General features: G+C 41.0%; 2 protein-coding genes across 3 annotated transcripts in view; one reads left to right on the top strand and one right to left on the bottom strand.

Moving 5' to 3' along the window:
- antxr1d (ANTXR cell adhesion molecule 1d) overlaps positions 1–12,761 on the bottom strand; it is a 35,371-nt gene extending 22,610 nt beyond the window's left edge. The window contains exons 1-9 of the mRNA XM_088634454.1: positions 12,169–12,761; positions 2,279–2,350; positions 1,885–1,956; positions 1,324–1,405; positions 1,186–1,216; positions 1,024–1,097; positions 858–926; positions 324–404; positions 165–225 (exon numbers count right to left, since the gene is read on the bottom strand). Coding sequence (XP_088490580.1) covers positions 165–225; positions 324–404; positions 858–926; positions 1,024–1,097; positions 1,186–1,216; positions 1,324–1,405; positions 1,885–1,956; positions 2,279–2,350; positions 12,169–12,326 — 700 coding nt within the window. The 5' untranslated portion in view covers positions 12,327–12,761. The remainder of the gene's footprint in view (positions 1–164; positions 226–323; positions 405–857; positions 927–1,023; positions 1,098–1,185; positions 1,217–1,323; positions 1,406–1,884; positions 1,957–2,278; positions 2,351–12,168) is intronic.
- Positions 12,762–17,790: 5,029 nt separating this feature from the next.
- On the top strand, positions 17,791–23,124 carry znf488 (zinc finger protein 488). Of its 2 annotated transcripts, XM_088634456.1 has the most exons (4): positions 17,791–18,101; positions 19,435–19,657; positions 20,530–20,761; positions 21,437–23,124. In XM_088634456.1, the coding sequence occupies exons 2-4, from the start codon at positions 19,442–19,444 to the stop codon at positions 22,552–22,554; spliced, it is 1,566 nt and encodes a 521-aa protein (XP_088490582.1). In that variant the 5' UTR covers positions 17,791–18,101; positions 19,435–19,441; the 3' UTR covers positions 22,555–23,124. The 2 variants fall into 2 exon arrangements, with proteins under 2 accessions (XP_088490582.1, XP_088490583.1); XM_088634457.1 differs by lacking the exon at positions 19,435–19,657.
- Positions 23,125–23,413: the final 289 nt, after the last annotated feature.

Raw genomic sequence — 23,413 nt, forward strand, 5'->3', positions numbered from 1 at the left:
CATTTTCCATACATGGTCAATTTGTATTTTTCTTAAATTCCAGGGAGCGCCTTGCTCCCCACTGTCTGTTTACGCGTAAATTAGCACTGACTCAACGCAGGCTAGACTACAACTGGAAACTGCACTGCTGTCAGTCCGCACGATACCCCTGTCTGGGCTCTTACCTCCGGCGCACACGCTTGATGGCTCAGCTGCTAAAATCTCAATGCAGGACTTCCTGAGGATCTAGGACACAGCACCAAGGGAAACGGTTAGCGATCGGGATTAGAAACAAAAAAGACAAAGTACTTATTTCGCTCATAAAACAAAATCACTTCATTTACCGAATCAATCATGCCTCTGAGAGCCTGGAATCCTCCTATCACTGGAAACACGTGTTCTATGGTATCAGCAATGGTGGCCAACTACAAAAGGACAAACAGCATTACAGTGGTCATTTACTCACATCGTTCACTGAGCTCCAGTTCTCGACAGATTACATAAATCACTTATACCTTCCTCTTACGTTGAAAGTAACTGCTTTGCAAGAGTGATTGCAAAACTATGCAACGACATAAAGGGCTGAAATTCACTTCAATTGTACAAACAACGAACACATTCCCCAAAAACAGGGGACACAAATCATTTCAAGCTCATCCAGGAGGGCAAAAGGAACTTGCACGGTCCTTTCATAGCTTTGTAGTTTATTCTAAACGTTGTCACTGGGGTTTTGTCTTTTGGAAAAGAGAGGGCTTGGATAAAGGTTTTGCATAATCAGCTGGATAAATCTGGGACATTGTAAGATTGGGCAAAGGTGGGGATTCTGGAATGGACTGTTTGTGTGCTACAGTAGTTTTAACTCACAGGGCCCGGTTTACCTGTGTCTCATTGAAATCCTTCACTCCAACGCAATAGACAATGGCTCCAAAGGATCGAGCTCTTTCAGCCTGCGTTTGGATTGGTAAAAACAATATTTACATAACGATCAATGCAAATCCTGTTAATATTGTTCTATATTAATACGTGACGGCACTGTTCACTTACCTCTTGCTGTGCATGGTAGAATTGCTGTTCATTAAGTTCTCCATCCGTCAATGCAATTATAACACTAGCTGTCCCTTCAATGCAGAAACCAAACAAAAATGCTTTAGAATCGTTGACTATGTTGCCAGCTATAGGCAGTGAATAGTTTCAAATGAGACCTACCATAATTTTCGTGGTAAATTTGTTCATTTGCCTGCAAGTGTAAAATAAGACAATGTTACTGAAACAGCAAATTGAAAAAAAATCAACATTTATATACAGTATAAAAGAAGTAGGGGCTTTATGGAGTGAAGGCTGTACCCTTTCCAGTCCTAAATGCATAAACGTGTCTCCTCCAGGTATCTCTCTCCTGAGAGCATTAAGGCCTTTCCTTATTTCATCCCTGGAGGAGCAAAAGAAAAAAAGTATAAAGAAACATTTTCAACAAACTCATCATCATGTAGCTTCATGGCTGGAACGCCTCAATTTTCAATGCAGTGCAGGCAGCACACAAACAGGAACAGGGTGGTATTTTTGAGGCTTTTAAGGCTAAAGTGTTTAAGTGGATCCCAGACCTTGCCACGCCTGGGTAGGTGGGTGACTGAACCAGGATTTGGAGCTCCTGCTGGCTGGCCCACATACAGGACCGCAGGGGTTTGTGAAGGGAACAGCAAATTAAATATTTATTGACAGGTCTAGCGAACTCCACCACAAGCACAGGACACAGACACTGCTGCAGCTGCTGCAAGGACATTTTCACTGTTTCCTTCGTCTTAAATCTCCCCATCTGGACCTGATCGAAATCTTTCAGGAGATTCATTTGAAAATCAAACTCAAATGTTTACAACAGGAGACGTTAACAGTATGAAAGCGAAGCTTCACCTGTTCTCGGTCAGCTTCATGATTGTCGTCCCACGGGTTGAGAACACGATGAAGGACATCCTCAGCATGGGACTGGAAGGAGCGTTGGAGAGATAATCGATCAGTTTTTGGTTAAATTACATCAAAACCACGTGCCTGTGTTGAAATGATACAAACATTTCTGGGCAATGGAAGATAAACTACAGCAGGGAAAACGAATTTAAGAAAATACAGATGGTGAATATTCAAGAAGACAGGAAAATTTGTTTTTTTTCCACTGTTAATTCACCAGTCCTTCGTGAGAAATATGGCAGACTCTGATTTTGTCCGAAGCCCTCTGATTTTTATCGAGTGAACCCAGAGACCGCAGTTCAACAATCTTTAAGTATAAATCTAAAATGTTAACGTATCTCACCTAATGAACTTCTCTGCCAAATGTTCAACAAAGGAGTATATCTCGATCCAGTGGTTTTTGACACTTCCAGATCTGTAAAAAAAACACACCGATACAGTTACAATACTTTGTAACATTGAGCTCACTGTTTCTTACACACTACGAAGAGATTATTGTATCCTAATATGAAGCACTGAAACCAATTTTATGTTCTACCAGAACAAATAAGGACTTAAGTCAGGAACAATAACGATCTGCTATTCCACCCAATCTGCCATCACCTCTCCGGTTTCTGTATGGTGTGTCAAGCTCTGAAGCTGCAGCTCCACCCCTCCGATTAATTGGGCTCAGTAATTAATTGCAGACCCACGAGCGCTCGGAATGTAGGCTAATTGCTTTTATAGGAGACGTATGCGTCTCATCCTGCAGTGACACAAGACCATGCCTCCTCAGAAACTGGAGGCCTGCCGGCGAACAGATGGTCGGGGGTTGAATTCACAGTTTGGGAAAGGCTATAAATAAACAGGATTTGTTCAGCTTCTAAGAGCTGAAATGTGCCTTTCTGGAGAGAAGAAGGTCGAAAATGGATTAAATTTTCATGACGGAACGGCTTAATTGATGACTCGGCTAACTTCCCACGTGAAAAAAAAAAGCAGGAAGTCTACGCTCTGTGCCGGACGTTGTTCCGCAGCATTTCATCTCAGGAGACCTGGAAGCATCCCATCGGGGCAGGCAGACAGGCAGGAAATGAGCTGAGGAACCTTTTTTGCACTGGGCAGGTCTTTTAACCTTGACGTGACCAACGTGAGGAAAGGTCACTGGACATTGCTGATTCCCTGGTGCTCCAGGAGCAGACGCCTGTGACCTGGAGTCTCATTCCTACACACACACCGACTCGCACTTTTTTTTTGTAAGAACAATCAAAAAAATACCCTAATAAACAATGAACGGTGCTATTAAACTGAAGCGATTCAAACCGAAAACCGACAAACGCTGTTTAAGACGTAACCGCACTGTCCTCCAGATTGATATAAAAGGTTTGAATAGGAAAGCTTTAATTTTGCCTATCAAACCATTACAGCTTGGATTGTTTTGAACAAGCTCAAGCATTTAAGCATTTAGATTATACCCTTGCTCTTTATTTAACACACCTTAGGCTTCTGCAGCTAGTCCACACTGGCTCTCCTGAATGAGCAACTCATTCAGTGCACCACGGCCTGTGCTGGTTGAGCTGCAGACTTCGGACAACCTGCCAGGGGTTCTCTTTTTTAACTGGTCTTACACTCTTAGAAATGGTTACTGTACCTGCTCCCGCTACAGGGAAACTCAGGAACAACTCAGAGCTTTTAGTTGGTTAACATAGTATTTTCATAAACATTATACAGGATCAACAAATTATTTTAAAGTAATCAATATTTACAAAGCAGCTTTATAGTAAAACCTAAACTGCACGACACAACAAAGGTATTAACTCACAGCAAACCAGTCTGCTCCACATGACAGCAGAAAAGATGATGACATTTACATTTGGCTGATATTGATGCAACAGAAAGCACCAACACAGAACTCAGTTGTGTTTTGCTTCCAGTTAGTTTTTTTAACCAAGGTTAACTTGTGAACCCATGTAAAACCTCTTCAGTATTTTATTGCTCTTGGAACGGTACATTTTGAATGATTTGTAAAATTGCAGCCTAGTTTGCATTTTCCTCACCTGTCCAAACAGAAGAAAGAGAGGATGTGGGTAGCTTCTTAGTTAGAACCACGATGAAAGGAAAATAAATCCAGTTGAGACATTTCTGTGGTATTCTCTGATCTAATTTTGATAGCTTGTGTTTAAGTTAAATTTTCAACGTTTCACTTTCCCCTTTGGTGATGGAACAGGTTAAACAAAAAAACCCTAAAAGCTTAGAAATCACGATTCTCACATAAAGATACAGAGTATATGAGTGATGTAATGTGTGAATGATTTATGATTTAAGCCTTGAAGATTTATTATATCCTTTCAACAGACTACTACATTTTTAATAAATTCTAATCTACTTTACTTTATACAAGTACTAGAATCCAACAATGAGGTAAGAGATCACCATTGCTCACATAGCAGGCTCTGGTAAGGGAAGGATACAGATGATTAATAGAGCTCTGGGTTTCTCTAAATCATATTGCATGTTGTTTGAATATTGAATTACATCAACGTTTAAGAACATACAAAAGGTTACCAACAAAAGAAGGCCATCTGGCCCATCGAGCCCATTTGGTTGACCGAAGAAGCTCATCCAGCAGATCCATGAAAGAAGCCAGCAAGGGTAGGTGTTTCAACAACATGACTGGATGCTTTTTCCAGACTCCCACAACCCTTTCATTAAAGTGTTATCAGTTTTAAATGCACTTCTATGTAGATTCCACTAAAGTCAACAATAAAATGTATTATTGCTGATATCAGAATAGAAAAAAACATTATATCACATAGGCTATAGTGAAGAAGGATGTCCTACTGTATGCAGGACATACTAAGATGAAAAACAAATACTTCAAAGATACCTTTGTTTTTTTTTTCTCAGAACATTCTTATATTGCTGTAGCAGGGATTGAATCTGCATAACCAAGGGAAAAGTCCTATTGAATTCTTAACCCAAGTTTGAGCTCCAATATTGTCAAATACAGAGCATGTTTCACAGAATAAATAAGCACCCCGAGCCAAAGTATGACTTGATCTCTGTGGTTTGGCCAGAGTCACTGAATGGTATTTTTCACGCCCTTAAAATCTGTCAGCAGCACTGTACCATTGAATCCACAAAGCGCACCAAAAGCCTGATGATGCATACAGGCCTTTACTCCTCAGGCCTTTACTAAACTTTATAGATTGAAGGGTAAAGTTTAAAGTGCAGCTCACATTTCCGGGAAACTCATAGGATTACAGACAGACCCTTTAAAGAAACATCCCTCAGCTGCTCCAATAAATTCACTTCACAGCTCAAATCATTTTGCATAATTTTGTTTTTCCTCACCCGGAAGAATGAGGCTTTTGACCACAAGTTCCCAGCAATAACCGTGCTTTTAGCCTCAGAAATTCCATGATATCAGAGAGAGAGGACCAATATTCATCTCGGACGTGTTTGTATCTCCTCAGACAATGCTTCCAGTAAAAATAGCGGCTGAAGCTCTGCTTTCAGAGGAGCCAGGCCACGACTTTCTTCTTGGCATTTCTGGGACTTTCATGTGGAACGCTTTCAAAACGGCAACATCCTGGAGACCACAGCGCATACTGCAAAGTTCGCAAGTTTTTGTTTCTCTCAATGTCCCAAGCACTAGGCAACCACTAATCAAAACAATTCGGTTTCATTGAAGCCCTGATGCACAAATAACGAGGGTGCAAAGGCAATAAAAATACGACATCTTCAACTATACATGTGCATCGGCAAAATGTTTATACGAAACGAATAATCCACATTTATGAAGGGAATCAAGGTACTGGGTTTTACTAAGTGTGGCAGGTGATGTGTGCCAAACTGTCACAGTTTTTTTCTTCAGTTTGGGATCAATGAACACTGGGAACTAAACTGAGACTGCTCCGTCTTCACCAATTTCATAACTGTGAAGAACGTCGGTGACACCTTTTCTCTTAGCCGGTCCTGTCTGCTCCCTCAGACCTGTTTAGCAATTCCCCAGACTCGGAACAGGAAGAGGCTGGCTGTGCACAAGGGTGCAGGCTTCAGTCCCAGCCAGGGCCATCCCAGCTCATTATCTGCCTATAAAAAGAGAGGCTCTGTGGCCTCTCAGGTTATGGGACTCCACATGATCCGATACTCTTAAAGGATATTATACTCCTTTCACTCCAAGGAAATACCAAAATGTCGTTTGTGTGATTATATCAGCCCCATGAAATAAACAAGGATCTGATTACAGATTTGTTATGGCAATAACAGTGCCATGAGACATTTTACACCACTTTAACACAAATGCCAAAGTTTGCTAACACACCCGATGCAATTTAATAGTGGAAAAGTCAGGAGTGTGAAGCTAGATTACTAGTACGAAAGTTCATTCTACAGTTGACAGGTTTGAGAATGTCTTTATTGATATTGAGCATGATATATTTACAGCTTACAGCTGCATTTAACTCAACTGTTCTATGAAAATATGCATTTTAGTCTTAACAACACATATAACAGTATAACCACACATCATACAGTAATAGTTTAGACTATTAAATGGGTGACTAACCACTGGGAGCAATAAACTCAAAAAGCAAACATTATCCACATCAAAGCCTGACAGAAAAACATGCAAAAATGTTTAAATCCCCTAAAGGGAAACTATTTGCATTAAAATAAAACTTCACGTATAAGAACAAGCAACAGCATAAGAGCAAACTTTTTAGAGTGTTAAAAACTCAGCCAAGAACAAGCTAAGCCCAACACCTGAGTCTTCAGCCCAAAGCAAGGCATCTGCATTGGGTCAGAGCTCCTAATCTCCAGCAGCACCACAGCTCATCCCTCAGGGAGAGAATGGTGGAAGGCTCCACATTTCCCCTTTAGCCAGAACAGGCTCCTGCTACACAGGGCTGCATCGTTTCTGAAGACAGGAAACGATCAGATCACTTAGTCTGGGTGCACACCAAACCAGTCCCATCAGATAAATACTTATTTTACAGAAAGGCAATTCAAGCAGAGGAGGGTGTGCCACGCTGTGACTTGTAAACAAACACGTTACATTTTTTGTGAGAAATATAGAGTGTTTTCCATACATGTAAATACACAGAAAAACTGCACACGAATACAAAATACTGCAGATTTTTGTGCCCTTAAAATGTGTGAAGCTCTCTGTAGGCAACGGCTGAATAATTGTAGAATTATTACTTTTACTTTAATTGAGCTATTATGAAACAGAACAAAAAATTATGCATGTTAAAGAAATCTTCAAATGAACATTTGGTTTCAGTAAAATATTAACAAGAGGCGATACCCAAGGAGTTAAAAAAACAACCCCTCTGTTTATTAGCACTTGTAAAGCAGCAGGTGAGGATCCTACAGTCTGATTCAGCTGCGCCGCATGTCTTAGAATTCCTTCAGGAGTGCTCGAGCACTATTATTTAAAGGTGCAGTGCCCCATTAAACATTTAAAATGTTTCTTAAAATGTAGTATGGTTTATACATTGTGTGTTATAGTGTTTCCTGAAACCTTCATCAGATCAAAAAACAAACTTTCAGGACCTTTGCAGCCTCATTTTATAATAATTTCCAGGCAAATCATTTAAAAAAAAAACTTCCTACAGAAGGAAAAATTGCCAACTACTGTGGGCATTGTAAATAACCTGGTGTAACTCTCAAAACTTCTCTCGTACTGGAATGGCTTTCTGGATAATTAGTAGCAAAACATTTTTATAAAACGGTAAAACACTCAAAGGCATTTTACTGGCGCAAAATGATGCATGGATTAGAGATACTAGAGCCTTTAATGGGGAATAATGCTGACTTTAAATAACTAATGTGAGGTTAAACAGCCCGGTTTCTTATGTGATACACTAAATTCCCACAAGCCTTCAAGAGCCTAAAGGAGAAATTAACCTCTCAGCTAATACAGCACAAGGCCCTTTTAACAAACCCTGTCACATTGCATATCAGTGAAGCTCTGATCTGTGGAGCACAACACAACATGCAATGACTAATTCTTTCTAAGCAGAGGGTAGAACCCATCAGAGGAATGATATCTTACCTGAAAAGGAAAATATTTTGCATTTAGAAGATGCGTGCAGACATATATTATCTCTAAGAGCACAATTGTATGTTTACAGACAGCAATCTGTTCCCATATATCACTGAATCAAGTCACATTAATATGTGCTGTAGTAGATGGTGTGTCTTTCAATTGTTTTTGATGTTTACTTGATAACGTCACAACATGGCTTCCTATTTACTTTCGAAAGGCAATGTGACCTTAAACCCTGAATGGTATAATGGCAATATGACATAATAGCAATGGTATAATGGCAATATAATAATGGCAATGGCGATATAATTCCAATACTCATGGCTTCATTGAGCACCTATACCTTACAGCGAACCATTAAAGGCAAGATAAAAGGAAGGTTTTACCAGCTGAGCCGCGGCAACCTTTAAATGGATACATTTAACCATGTCCACTTCAAGGATTCAACAAAAAGGTGCCGCACTGACAGGACACACCTCTTCTCTCAAACATTCCTAGAGCACTTCAGAGGGTACGCTTCATTTTGGCGTTCACAGACAGAGACCTTGCTGGCCTTTTCACATCAGCAAAACCCTTAACCAATACTATCTGAACACAAAGTAACACTGGATTTCTTCTGAATGAAAGTAAGCCCTATGTAGTGCCTAGAAATAGATATTTAATAAATTAAAACATATCTGAAAACATTTCTGAACTTGCTCTCCCTTGTTCTGTCAGATTACAATTACCGTTTAGGTTTTCTGACATATATTGTTCGGTTTTCACCTCACTTAGCTTTGTAAATGAAATTATACTCAGGCTCCCAACACATTGGTGCTCACTGCAGCCTGAAGCACTACATGTCTGAACTCAGTACATTAATAACCCCCCCAAAAAAAACAGCTAAAATATCTGAAATGTCAGAATATCTCTGCACAGCCCTTGGGGTGAAAAAAAAAACATAGTAAAGGATTGGTTTTTGTCCATTCAGGGAGAAGGAAGACGAAGTGGTTCACCTCAACAGTAATGACCAGACACAATGAAAAATGTCTACAATCTTCAACAAGGCAACGATATTATTAAAACTGGAACGTTCCCTATGGCATAAGTCTCCAAATAATGTCTTTTTTTTCATCCTTGTGGATTCAGACAATTACATGTGGATACAAATCAGAAATGTAGCTGTGTGCCAAACATACTGTAGTATCATAGACACGCAACTTTAATTTAGTAACAGACCAAAAATATTCTAATTGCATTTCACCAACCAAATGTATTACTGCATCCCGACTTGGCTGACTAACTCTTGCATGTGTGTGTGTGTGTGTGTCACAAAAGGTTTCTCGAAACAGGGCTAGAAAATGGCATGTAGAGAACTGCCCCAGTCTATTTCCCAGTGACTGCTGGTCTCAAGCAGAATAATAACAGTGTACCCACGGTGTCATTTAAGAGAAAGAATTATTAATTAGACAAACACCTCATATTGCTTGTCCCTTTCTTGTATAGCTCACTCCTTCACTCTCTCCAAGGGCCACGTGTAACCACCGATTTGTTAAGTCACAAAGTTACAGTAGGTCACAAATATTTCTGAGCAGAAATGTCCTCTATCTGACAGAATGTCCATGCTGTGACCTTGCTTCCCTTCTGTGTTTCTAGTCAAAAGACTGAGTTGGTTTCTGATTTTGGAATCCTAAGCATCTATCCAAAGTCTGGAAAGCTCTGAAAAAAAAAACAACTCCTGCTTTAAGCCATTTTGAAAAACATCAGACAAATACCAGCGATGCGGCTGTGGAAGAAATCCTGAACAGTATTTTGACTCTAACTTGCTCAGTGTGAGGGGTGACTGGCCCTTGTGGACTAGCAAGCCAGGGATGGTGGAGACCTGTTAGCATGATAAACACCAGAAAACAGTGCTCTGGAGACCCATAATTATAACCCGGGCCAGGAAACTGGAGGTTATTTTCCTCCCAAACCTTTCTTTTGTTATGAACTCTATTAAAAGTTTTTTTTTTCGAACAACTGGATTACTAAAGCATTAGTAAAACAGCAAGGTGTGCAAAACACACTTTAAAGTAAATAGCAGAGATGTGTCTTTAACAAAACTAAAAACAGCAAGATATATAAGGAAGGTCATCTGTTCTAAAGGACAGAGAACAGTTCAAAGGTTAGAAAATCGACAAGTGGAAACAGTCACTGCATCAAAATAAAAACAGTGTTCTGAAGGACAATCAAACATAATCTGTTCTAAAACAAATAAGCATAAAAATCAGATGTCAGAGCCCAGTCTTCAGAGCTGCATAATGCTTCTGTATTCTTAAACAAATGGTAGAAACAATCTTTTTCCACTAATTGCTTACTTACTTAAACAAGACAGTCATGTGTAAGATGAGACTCATACACTGTGCTGATGCTCATTAAATAGTGTAGACCTCAAACCCTATGGAAAGTTACAAGCAAACATCTCAGTTGTTCAAGTGGTTTGATTTAAGCAAAATCTTGAACAATAAGTAAACTGGGATCACCAGTATAACAATGCTGATAGTCTTTCCTTTAAAAATATCCTGTCTTCCTTCCTTAAAAGAACTTTATTTAACAAATTATGACAGTCTTAGAAAATATGAACTTTAGGTAATTAAAATATGATCATATTTTACAAGTTTAATACATGAAATGTAGATGTGCACCACGCCAAGTTAAAAAAGAGACCTACAGATCTATTTGAAATGTAAAAGTACTTGAATTATTTGCTTTTCAAGTTCTCTTTGAGTGAAATTTGAAAGGATTAGGCTTCAGGAATACTAAGCGTATGTATAGGGCAAATTTTAACATTTCAATTGTAAAAATACAAATCTTATTCAGACTGCAAATAGCCTTCCCCACAAATCTGTCTATACTGACAGCAGCACAAAAGAGGCCTGTGGATTACGTAATTCTCTTGTCATCCTGTGTTTCGCTCAAAAGTCGTGCTTTTCTAAGAAACTTCCAAGTTATCTAAGAAGCCAGGAGCCCACAGTCAGTTTGTTCAAGTCGTGCATTTAACCTGAAATTAAAACACGTTGTGTCCACAGAAGTACACTGCATTATAGAACGGTTCATAAATCCAGCAGAAGAAAAGTTCAGTGGCTCTCTTTCGTATCTTTCAAACATCACAGGTATCACGCTGTATCCCACATATGGGTGTTTTTGTTGTACATACTGTACATAGGCCTTCTGAGAACTGAGCGAAAGGAAGCGCTTCCTTCTCCACTAACCCTATAGCGTGTTCCCATCAAGTCTCCACGGAAAGAAAGACTGACCGCAAAGGAACAAAGCGGAGATCTTTAAACTGCTGGGTCAGCTAACTCATCATCACACTGCGCCCCCCTCTCTCTGCACACTCACACGGTACGTTTTTTGTCTTCCCGCAAAAGCAAGCAAGTCTCACAACAAAGGAAAGGCAAGCGGCAATTTTTAAGCCCGTTTTCAGATTTTACCAGGGTTTCGTTTTGTGTTTCGGACTGCGCTGTGTAACACCGACAGGCGTATGGTAAAGCCGCGTATTAAATGGTGAATGATTAGAACATCAGTCCCCAAAACTTCAGACGTCTCCGTGAAAAAAAAAAAGGTCCTGAAATGCGCCTCAGCTCACAAAAGCCAAACGGGCTTCTCTCCGCTCAGCGTGAAATCAGCGCTGAGCCTTCGCGCGCGGCAACCGTGGAGTCAGACAGCTGTAACAGCTGGAGCAGGAGCTCCATCACGCAGTGTAACCCAATCCATGCATCCTGCTCCCAGTTCCCAGCTCCGTGGGGGATGTGCTGTTTTTCTTCGCTTGAAAAGGAGACTGCAAAATAATATACGTCTTCTTGGAGAAATGGCTTTCCCCGCAACCGTAAAAAGCATACATATTTAACACACAGAATAGCTTTAATGGGAAAAATGCGCGCAATTCAATATATTCGGATTAGCTGCTTCGTCTTAAAATCGTTAGTAGGATATCCAAAGTTTAATATTCTGCATAGCTGACAGCGTTAAATGACCCAGAGAGTAAACTTTCTGTATCTGGTATAGACAATGCAGAAACTCAGCTCAACATATTGCCTATTCGCCCAGTATAGATTTCACCAGTTTAACGTAAAAAAAAAGTCTCCCGGTACGCCCAGCGCCCGTCTCTACACAGCAGAGTGGTTGCATGGCTAAGTGCAGTGAAGAGTAAATAAACTGTTACATTTACGACGGTCACTTACTTGTCCAGGACAAAGTACAAGTCGAAAGCGCCTTGACAAGACCTTTCTTCCTCTTCCTCTTCCTCCACTCCGGGCTCTGCTCTGACTGAAGCACTTGTGAACATTAGGAAGCCCAGCAGAGCTAAGGCAAGAGACATGTTAATCAAAAAGCTCGCCATCTTTTTCCCGTCTGGTAGATCCCCCCAAAAAAAGCGCAGCCGAGGAATTCAAGTGATTCACATTATCTCATGCGTCTTGATAAGGTTTTCTCCCGGCTGGGTTGGCCAGGAAACGTCAGTCGCCCAGGATTGTCACGGTTGTTGTAGGTGTCGCTTCCTTTGGATCTGCTAGGAGGCTCGATTTCGAAACATTCCTCAGACTTGCCCTTCTTCTAGCGGAGCGGAGCGATGAAAGAGACGACCATGCCAATACTGGGATAGAGGGAACTACTTCCCTTTTCCGGAAAACACAAAACGGAGAGCAAATTATGAATATGGGCAAGATTTAGGGTCATTACTATCCACAAAACACAGTTCCACGCACGAAGTTCGGAAAAGTGTCAGTATGCTTACACAAATAACAAAGTCCAGTAGCAGAAAAGTGAGAAACCAAAAGATAATTATTCGCCTAATGTGTGAAGACAGACGTATCAGTTTAGAGCTCATTTCAGACGCACATTAGATAGATTGGGAAAGAAATATTACTATTCCTTAAAAATAGGAAGAGTGCAACAATAGAGACCCAGGCTACTTTAACAGATACAAACAAGTCAATTAAAGACGGCATCATGTTAGTTACCTGGATATACAGTTAAAGTAACTCGTCTTCGGGGAAATGAATTGTTTTTGGGCACGATGTAGCATCTAGAGTTTGCCAGGTAAAGTGGTAAAACAGCACAGTGTTGGAACTATTCAACCTACTGCAGCTTTTTCTCAGGTTACAGGCTGTCTGAAACGTGCTGTTCTTCACAGCTATTAGGGAGACTGTGATACACTGCCGGTCACCGCGGTGCTGTCCGTTGCTCGGTCTTAAACGCATCCCGGTGTGAAAAGGATACGAGGCACCAGAGCTACAGTATGTAGTCCTAAACTTCGAACAATGGCAGTGAGCAAGGAGCCACTACGGGCTGGCATCGCTTAGACACATTTCTTATAATTGTCACTATAATTGATCACCATGAGGACTATCCTCTGGCTTGATGAAGGGAGAATGGCAAGACATGCAGACCGTTTTTATTGATATTAACCAAATTAAATAATTGATTCAAACAGCTAATGGCTCGGTTATTTTGGCCTTTCGTAAAGTTTTTTTTTCTCTCGTTTAGGAGGACATTGAAGTCACCACATCCTACAAAGGTATATCTTATTCGTTTATTATTCTGTATCTTCAAAATAAAACCGTAAGCTGGTTTGACATGCAGTGGTGTTTCTTTTTTGGCCTAAATCTTTGGCGAATTCTGGAGAGAAGGACCTCCTGTTGAAAAAATAAACATAAAATAAATAAAGGTATTTAAATAAGAGAAGAAGCGTTCTGAACAAAATAGATTTATAGTCTCACCCTTGTTGGAACAGTTAATAATCATTTTGGCTTTGCCGCAATTTACATCCAGGCTGAAGTTTTTAAACAGAAAATGGAGTTATGTCTCTGTCCTTTCTTACATCACTTATCTACATTGTGTTTTCAATTGAAATACATAATATTGCCAATATTGTTTTATTATCAATCATAATAAATGTATTTCATTTGAGTACACATTTATTCATTATTGAGGGCAGTGGTAGGAATAACAGCTTTGTTTAGAATAACACCATCGTTTATGTGACTAAATACTGCAGCTTCGCAAACAATAGCTCCTCTATGGAGCCCGCGGCACACGGACACCACAGGTGTCAGTGGAAGTCAGGTCTGGGAAAGGGACCTCATCCTCAAGGTCTAATGTGTAAAAAAAACAAAAACAAATGCCCTTTTCGACGACTCACGTGAATTGGTGTTCATTTGTTCTTGTTTTTTATTTTGATATATTTGCGTGTTGTCTACTATATCTACTATTGGAATTGAATAAAAATGACTAATATTTCTGTTTTATATCTACTACCATGTGAAAACTCTCTATTCAGGTCCATCAGTCATGTGTTTACCGCTTGTTTCTTCGCAGACGTTTGATGTATATCTATATATTACTGCCACCCTTGTAGCTGTAACTGTGTTTTAATTCCGAAAAGGTTCTATTGCGAACTGACTATTTCCGGCGACACTTGGGTCAAGGAGGCTGAAAACATAAACAGACTATCCGTGCCTGTTGACGGATGAACAGCATTTTAATAATCCCCACATTGAACTGTAATGTAAACCTAAAGCAAATACAATTTCATTTATGCTTTACCATCAGTATTTGGGTGATAACGCTGTAATCTTCACACCTATCTGCCACACTGAATAATTCTGAATTACGCTCTAGCAGAGCGAACGGTAAAGTAACAGTACAATAGTAACCGTACAAATAATCTACGACACTGCCGTGTTGCTATTAGAAACATTACGGTAAGGCTGTCTGGTCGTGCAGTGTACCCTGTCCCTAAATTAACGTGTTATTTTAGAAAAACTAGATACGCATCAGAACTTTAAAATATTTTGAATAATTTAGTTTCATGCAAATACTCTGTACCTTTACTATAATGTCGCAAGCCTATTCTCTTTTTTCACTTTTCATAATCTTTATATAGGATTCATCGATGGCCTGGTCTCTCGGGTTGCTTAAGGAATTGAACAAATACTACTTTGGGTGGGCAATAATTTAAAAAGAAAAATAATAACTTCAAGTACGAATGGGTGGATTTTTTTTATTGTATTCATTTTAATTGTTAGATTAAAATGTTAGAGTTAAATTACGGTTACCTTTTCTGTCAAAACAGAGTAGACGAGGGTGTTTCTTGTTCAGAAACCTTTCTATAAATTAAAACGCAGCTGCACTAGCCGACTGTGAAAAGCGGCGCTGTCTCTGATATTAACCCTTCCACGGGAGGAATACAATCGTTTCTTCGTCCCGACTATATCAGTACAAAATTCATTAGATTGTAATTATTATTAGTAAGAGAAAAGCAAAGTTTGTACAGTATAACCGAATGAACCTGCAATACATCAGTCCATTATACTGTAGATAATGTAGATCACGTGATACTATAAAAGCTATCTAGAATTGTATAGTAAACATAAATTAATATTTAGTTTTTTCTCCAATTAAAATAGCAAAATGGAGCTTAACTGAGTGACACACGATCCAGTGGGATTTATTCGCCACTGGCCGAATACATTATTCTTATAAAAACTCCCCATCACTTAAGTACTTAATGGGTTACCTCGCCTCATATGTTTCGATTAATCACCGTTTCCAATACATACAACATATAAAGGTGTAGTAGGTTTTAATAGTTCAAGTAGGTAGCTGCTTCAACATGCGTAGGCTGCAAAGGAACAAGTAAAGGTTTATTCCATGCTGAAAAGAGAAGAAAGGAGACACAACGTTTCAGCTGTGGAGCCGAAGATGACACCCGAAGACATCCGAAGAAGGCTGACTGTTCGCTTTTTAATCTCTAAGTGTTGTTTCTATATTTTGATTTTAATGACCCTTTAAAATAAATTGAGTTTTGTGGCCTCTCTTATTCAGATTTGTAATTTTATTTTTTTAAAGAAAGGTCTCAGTTTTGTCTTCAGGTGATTTTTATTCATTGTTAATATCATATTTTATTGTTTTATACATAAAAAGCGCCTCTCTGACGTCTGCAATCGCTTTCATGGCGAGAAATTCTCGCTCAAAATATCGGGGGCTCCTTTATGTCTAAATAGTTTTGAAAATGAAAACGTTTCACAATCACAATAAAAACACGGGGGCATGCGAGACCGCGGGTCCTGGGTTCAAACCTATACCGTTGTTGGCTGTTGGGCCTCTGAGCGACACGTACTTCATTTGATTTGCTTCAGTCAAAAAAAAAGAAACAACAAATTGTTTCTATTTTTATGGATTAACAGGAAAGATCACTATAATGCAGTCTGGGTTAGAAATAAAAAAAACACTAGCCTGTTAAATATTTGGTGATGCATATCACTTGCTTTTCATAACAGGTCTAAAATGAAATATTTTCCAGTTGAGATCAATGAAAATGGTGTGTAAAAGACAAAGACATTATTTTAAAATAACACAGGTGGAAACATAAAGTTATAAACTATATACTGTATTCATACATGACAATAGTTTTTTTTTAATTCTCCTAAATCTTGTTCGAAGCGGCAGATACATTAGAATTCGTCTTTTAATGCACGGCGAGCTTTTTGTTTTCATAAACAATAGAAAGTGTTTTATGAAAACTTAGTAGTCCACGTAGCTCTAGTGGTTTAATTTTAATTTTTATTTGCACGGCATAAAATCCAAATAAATATTGTTAAATAATGATTGAAACTGCCGAGCAATATGTATCAGTATTTGTAAATCCCATTTCATGTTTTACCACGCTACGTTATACAGTCAGAGAATTGTGCAGAATACAATTCAATTAATGTACCCTTATTTTAAAGGGCTAAAATAGTTCATATATAGCATTTATTTCAGGGCAAATAATCCATGTCTAGATTTAACTGACCTAAAAATATCATTTTCAATGTTTATGTCAATATCGGCAAATAGCCAAATGACTTGAATTGACATTTCTAATTATTCTAGTTTTATAGAATACAATAGACGTCAGTGAATGTGGAGCGACATCTTTCATAACTAATGCGTTTCCAAATGTGTAGCTGTTCTTTCTCTGTCGCCTGTATTCACTGAAGGTTTAACTCAACCCTGCCATCTCTGTATACACTATAGAAGGTCGAAAATACACATGAAGATTGAAATGTTTTGAGTCACACTAAATACACTTTAATGGGATTCTGGGCAAGTGACATTATTTAAGATTTTAGTGCTGGAAAAGATGCTTATATTATTCAGAACAATTAACGGTAAAACGGATTTCTGGAAAACGCTTCATAGGCCAGCGTGTGTTTTCGGTGTCACCTTAAAGTCGAGTGAAAAGCAAGCCTTAAAAATCACTTTTCATAACCTCACAAACTACTAAATAAAGGAATGCGTCTGCTTAGATTGGCGTGCTACACTCTGGACTAAATTATGGAATCGATGTGTTCGTTCTAATAAAAATATATATTTTTTTGCGTTCCACGTTTTGCTAGCTTTTTCTGTTACACGGAGCCCAAGTACCAAGGGTTACCGATCCGATATTCGACAAGGTCTAGAGATTAAAACACGTTGATTCCTGGCAATATTGAAAAGATGTGCGCTATTTCGTTCCTCCGTTTAGTTCCTTTCTCGTTTACCAAGCTTTCAATCTGTACATTTCTCAAAGCCTTTCAATTTTCAAATGGCAGTGAGATACTGTGGCGTCGGTTTTAGTTAAGAGCCTTCCATACATTCGCTGGGGCCTCTCTTGGGTAGGATATTCATGATAGATAACAGAAATATGAATATGGTGGTTAAATATTCAGATCGATGCCTCCAACGTTAGACACCGGGTAGATAGACACTGTGAACTGTGTCGTAGCTATCAAAAGGAGGAACGTGAAAATTAAATTATTAAGCGCAGAGTGTTCCCGCAGTGCTCCGTTCATCAATTATTCTTTTCAACCATTCAAGACTCCCTTTCTTGTCTAATTAGGCTGTAAAGGCAGAAAAGCACCAATCAAAATGCCACCTGGGGGATGCAGGGAGCGGAAGAGCTCATCTATGGGCCATCACGCATCAGCGCTCCTCTTCCACACTGAGAACAAGTGTCTGATTGAGAAACAAAGTGGCAGTTTTATCCAGAGCTCCTCGGAAACGCTCGTTTTTACACACCACAGTACAGGACGGACCAAGCCCGTCGCACCTGCAGCTGTCTTCCTGTTCGGAGCACCTACGCGTTCAGCTGGTGAGTGCGCAAAATATACTGTACGCTGCTGGGGTGCTCAACGGGAATCATTTCCGTGTATCTTGCGTTTACGCCCGTTATAGGTTTCCCATCCTGCCGTAGTTTTACAGCGTCTCCGTGAAACAGTAATGTACACGTTTGATGTAAACAAATGACAGTACTCTTGAGTCTACACTTCATACGGGATAATACAAAACCGACACACATACGTCCAAGATGTATTTCTACATTGAAACAGAGTGGTCGGTCTCTGGCACCTGTACGTTAGTCACTTGAAATGACCGCGCCGGACCGGCTCCAGATACTTTGTCGAAAATGTTCTGAGGTCGAAGTAAGCTTTTTTAAATCAACACGTTGCTCCCCATAATAAATGTAATTAAAACAGTTGGCGTCAGCAAGAAGAAAAAAACGCTCTTTGACATCGTTCCCAAAGTCGCTGTAAACAGTTACCGCAAACCCACTTCTAACGATTTACGAGCAACGCGTTCAGTTCGGATATGTACTGTAACTATTCCCTCTAAGACCTCTTTCCTCCATTATTACAAGACATGAAACAGTTATTTAATCTCTACGGGGGTAACAACGACAAAACCGGGATGCAAGGGGTACGCACTAGGAAGCCAGATGGGCAGACAATGGGAGAAATCAAACTGAAACATTCGGAACAAAAGGCTGTTTACAGAAGTCCAGAATCTACCGAATGCTTATTGTTATTGTGACTGATAATCGTTGCAATTCGTAAGAACGTCACGTTTATGAAAACGTGCTTTTCGCAGTCGGTTGCAGCTATGCAAGTTGGTAAAATTTACAGGGCAGCAAATTTAAAACTCGCTTCTACGTTTAAACTGTACCTTCGCGCTTTAATTGTAAACACCTTTTTGTGGATTGTTAAAATTGTTTTTTAAGAACACGCCGAGGTCTACGAATACCTAGAGTTATCAAACAATTCTATCTTTAAGCATTGCTTTAATCTTCTGTGCAAATGAAGTGAAAGATCCGAGGAGAAAGGGACTGCAATTAGAACTGGACACTGCATTTTTGTTTGCAACGCCACGACGATTTTCGATTGGATGTAAATTATTATAACGTATTGTACAGTTTAAAATGACATGCCTCCACACTTTCGTTGCCGCCGCAATTTGTAATTTAAATTATACACGAGGAAAGATGAACAGGTAGTGCCCAAGGCGCCGTCTATCTCTTCTGGAAATAGAAGCGCCCCAGGTGTCTCTGGGCACCGGCTGAAAAACGAGTCTGCTCCCAGAATGATTCCCTAAAAAAAAAAAGAGCACTTGTCACATCACTGCCCATTTATCCCGTGTCACGTTCGCAGGTAGATCATGGAGCTGGGCTTTCTGCCCCGGTCATTCTGGGCCGGCGACGGAAAACCTCTGCACCAGCACGTCACGGACCTGTTCACCAGCGTGCACGTGACGCGAGACATCCCCGCGGGGGTCTCGTTCGGACCCAGCGTCCTGCAGAACACCTTTTACGACACCATCGCCTTCATCGCTCTCAAGGCCGCGGACAGGAGAAACAAATCTTACGTTTTCCGAGTATGTGTGTGTTTTTATTGGGGGGGTTACAGCGTACATACCCCATTCGTAAAAATACCGATTTAAATAATAAAGACCAAGATCATTTTAAGCTTCTCCGAGCCTCTCCCTGAAATAATAATTAAAAAAAAAATACTTTACAGAACCATTTCCACATGTGTCGTCAGGCACCCAATTGCCATAGTGCTTCCAAATACGAACTTTGCTCTCATATAGCTGAATACGACAACTTGACTTTTTTCCAATGGTCATTTCAGCTAAGCGGTACAACCAGAACGTATATTTCACCCGTTTTCATTTCAACGTGAATGTGACCCCTACTTGTTACTCTTTCGATCTGATCTGTTGGTGAAATGTAATGAAAAACACGTGCTTTTTGCTAGCAGAATAGCTCGTCGACATATTCTTTAAAATAACGAACAAATGTGTTGGAATGAAAATAAACCTCGTGTAGTTTAATGAGAAACTTCCACTAGTCGCTGGCCAACTTTCATTATGACTTCAGTGGATCTTATTTGTAATCGTTTTACTTCTACATTCTTTCTAAGGGACTTACTGTTAGTTGAAGTGCAGGCTTTAGGACAAACACAGACAATTAAACACTTAACATGATGTGCAAAAAATCTCTCCATTTACCGAATTCTTGCCCGTTAATTTCAAGCTTTTTGTCGTTGTTTTGTTTTTTTCCAAATCCAAGTGCGATTCAGATGGTTTAGATCTACAGTAATCGTCGTCAAAAGGCTGTAAAAGATAAACACAAACCTACACACACACGGCCGGGTGTGAAGCTGTTCTCCGCGAACAGAAGAAGCGTTGTCGGCTGTACAGTTTCCCTCTGACCTCCAGCCTCTTAACTGCGGCTGTGCCTACAGGTGGACGCCGAGGCAATGAAGAGCTCGACCAGCGCCCTCTCCTGGCTGAGGCTGGTGCAGGCGGCGGGAAACCGAGAAGAGCAGAACATGGAGGCTTACCTGAAAAGCAGTCAGCTGTATTTCCGGTCCACGAGGAGCATCAGGAAAGACGAGGAACTGTTGGTGTGGTACGACAAAGAGCTCTCTCACCTCCTGGGATTCAACGACATCAACCCCCAGCATTTGCAGGATGGTGAGAAACCGTGAGCTGTAGTCGTTCAAGTAGGTGCTGTAGCGGCGTCAGCACACATACGGTACAGCAGGCTGCAAAGGAACACGTATGGGATTATTCCATGTCGAAGAGAGAAGCAAAGAAACACAACGTTTCAGCTGTGGAGTCTTCTTAGGGTGACAGAAGAAGAAGGCTCCACAGCCGAAAACGTTGTGTTTCCTTTCTGCTCTTTTCTTTCTACTTGTTCCTTTGCAACTGTTAGATGTGTTGTTCTTGGGTAGAAAATGCAGGGTAACCTTCTCATTTGGAGAGTTGGATTACAGTCATAACTTCTAAGGAATTTACCCAAAAAAATTGTGATTTGCATGCTCTCTTCACTAAACAGGACAGGCTACCTATCTGCACGTTTGCAGTGACAGCAATATTGACTTTCTAGCTCAACCAGTTGGAGTTCCGTAGAGTACCTATTGAAAAATAAAAACTTCAGAGTTTCCATTCAAATGAAGAGTCCATTGGGCTATATCAGGATTGGTGTAAAAGTAACTCTTCGTAATATTGAGTTTGGAAGGCCATGGATCAAGTCTCAATTAACTAACTATTGTGAAAGACTGGAATTGGGCATGTTAAAGAGGATGCCATGCTAAGATTTTAAAGTTGTCATGTGAGTGCTAACGGGGTGTTTATCTATCTGTACAGGATTTAAATGTACGAAGTGTGACCAGACCTTTAAGAATGAGCACCCCTACTTGGCGCACTGCCGTTTTCTCTGTGCACAAGGAAAAACCGACGTCTTCCAGCAAAAAAGCATGGAAACCAAGCGGCTCCAGCGAGTCACCGATTTCCACAACATCGCCAGGGACCTGGAGCACAGAAAGTCCCAGGCGAGCGAAGACGCCGCCATCCCCGCTCCGCGAAAAGGCAAGCCTGAAGACGCCGACAGCTCCCGGGCCAGAAAAGCCGTTCTGCTGGAGAAAACCAACATCGCCAACGACCGCAACATCGCTTTCCTGAGCAGAGACCCGCAAGCGTTGGGCCCTGAGCTGCTGGCAGCCTCAGTTCTGAAACTCGCCACCGCGGACAGGTACCCCGCCAAGAAAGACGCCTCAGATCGGAAGCCGAGTGCGTTTACCGAGGTCAGGAGGACGAAGGAAAGGCCAAAGCAGGAGAAGGCGAACGAGGCCGCCGCCGAAAGAGGCCTTAACCGCATTCCACACGACCGCTTAGAAGCGGACTCCGTTCTGCACTCCAGCGGAAGTGCCTTCTCCTTTGTTCTGCCCAACGCCGGCGCGGAGGAGCAGAGAAGCGCCTTCTGTAAGCCGAGCAGGACCGCGAAGAACTCCTCCGCGCACCCCTCCCTCGCCGTAAGCGGTTCCACGGAGCACCTGGGGGACCTGGCCGACTCTATCGCCGCGAATAGGGTCCTGGGATATAGCCGGCTCTTGGGATCCAAAGTATTAGCCCCCGACATGGCCAACGCGCAGACCCCGGTCAGCAGGAGCGGCTCTTTCCCCTACGCGGCCGAGCACTGGCCCCGGGCGGTCGGGGGGCAGTTACGGACCGCCTCGTCTCTGACGCTCCTCCCGCCCTCCTTCACGTCCTTCGGCGTGGCCGTGCAGAACTGGTGCGCCAAGTGCAACCTGTCGTTCCGGATGACCTCGGACCTGGTGTTCCACATGCGCTCCCACCACAAGAAGGAGTTCGCTGTGGAATCGCAGGTGAAGAAACGGAGGGAGGACAAGCTGACCTGCCCGATATGCCACGAGTACTTCAGGGAGCGCCACCACCTGTCTCGACACATGACCTCCCACAATTAAGCCGGAAGAGGGACCCCACCGTTGACTTTGACAGAGAGGCCAGCTCTCGCGGACTGCTCAGCCCGCACGTGGCGGCCATGATGCGATCGCAGCGCAACGCACACTGGATAGAGCGGACTTCTAAAAGTGTTACCGTCCTCCAGGCTGTGTTGCTTTTGAACACAAAATATCAATGGATGTGGAATATTGATATTCTGTCACCAGTCTAGATATGTGGGTATTGTATTCACAGACCGTGACATGGTATGTTTTGTAAATGGTACAATATAGACTTGCAAACAAAAAGGTTTGGACCATTGCAAAACTAAGATACAGCGTATAGTGATTTCTATATTTATTCCACTGAATGATATACATTAGAGATTAGTTTTATAAATATAGCACACCACATGACCTACAGAAACTGGAAAACAACCTGTAACAACTAGCTTAATATTTTGACTCAAGTATTTGTATGAAACCCATTCCATGCTCATTGCTGAAACGTCCCATGATTGAAAGTCTCACTTGACTATTGTAAACCATCACTTGATGATTATTGTAGAATAAAAACATAAGCTCTGAAAAATACATTGGACAATGTTGATTTAAAAAATGCAATGAAAGTAGCCGAGTACAGAGTAAATCAGTGATCTCAAGGTTGCAATGAAACAGCTGTAAAAAGGAGATAACACGAGGTAAATAACAGAATGTCACAGTTAACTGGGAAGCCACAAAAGGAAAATTATTGACAAAGCCTGGAGAACATGTAACTTGCCTAGCTTGTGCTGTGGGAGAACAAGATTCAAAATGTGAAAGAAGAATTGTCTGAGCTTGGAATATCCACTACCTTGGAATATTGCAAAAATGGCACAGACAT

This window comes from Lepisosteus platostomus, chromosome 6 (genome assembly GCF_059453375.1).
Source record: "Lepisosteus platostomus isolate fLepPlt1 chromosome 6, fLepPlt1.hap1, whole genome shotgun sequence".
Lineage (NCBI taxonomy): Eukaryota > Metazoa > Chordata > Actinopteri > Semionotiformes > Lepisosteidae > Lepisosteus > Lepisosteus platostomus.

Bases quoted from the DNA above. Each gene is read 5' to 3' on its own strand.
- znf488 (XM_088634456.1), top strand. From the start codon at position 19,442: ATGGAGCTGGGCTTTCTGCCCCGGTCATTCTGGGCCGGCGACGGAAAA. The intron at 19,658-20,529 runs GTATGTGTGTGT...CTGTGCCTACAG, and splicing joins ACAAATCTTACGTTTTCCGA to GTGGACGCCGAGGCAATGAA. The intron at 20,762-21,436 runs GTGAGAAACCGT...CTATCTGTACAG, and splicing joins CCCCCAGCATTTGCAGGATG to GATTTAAATGTACGAAGTGT.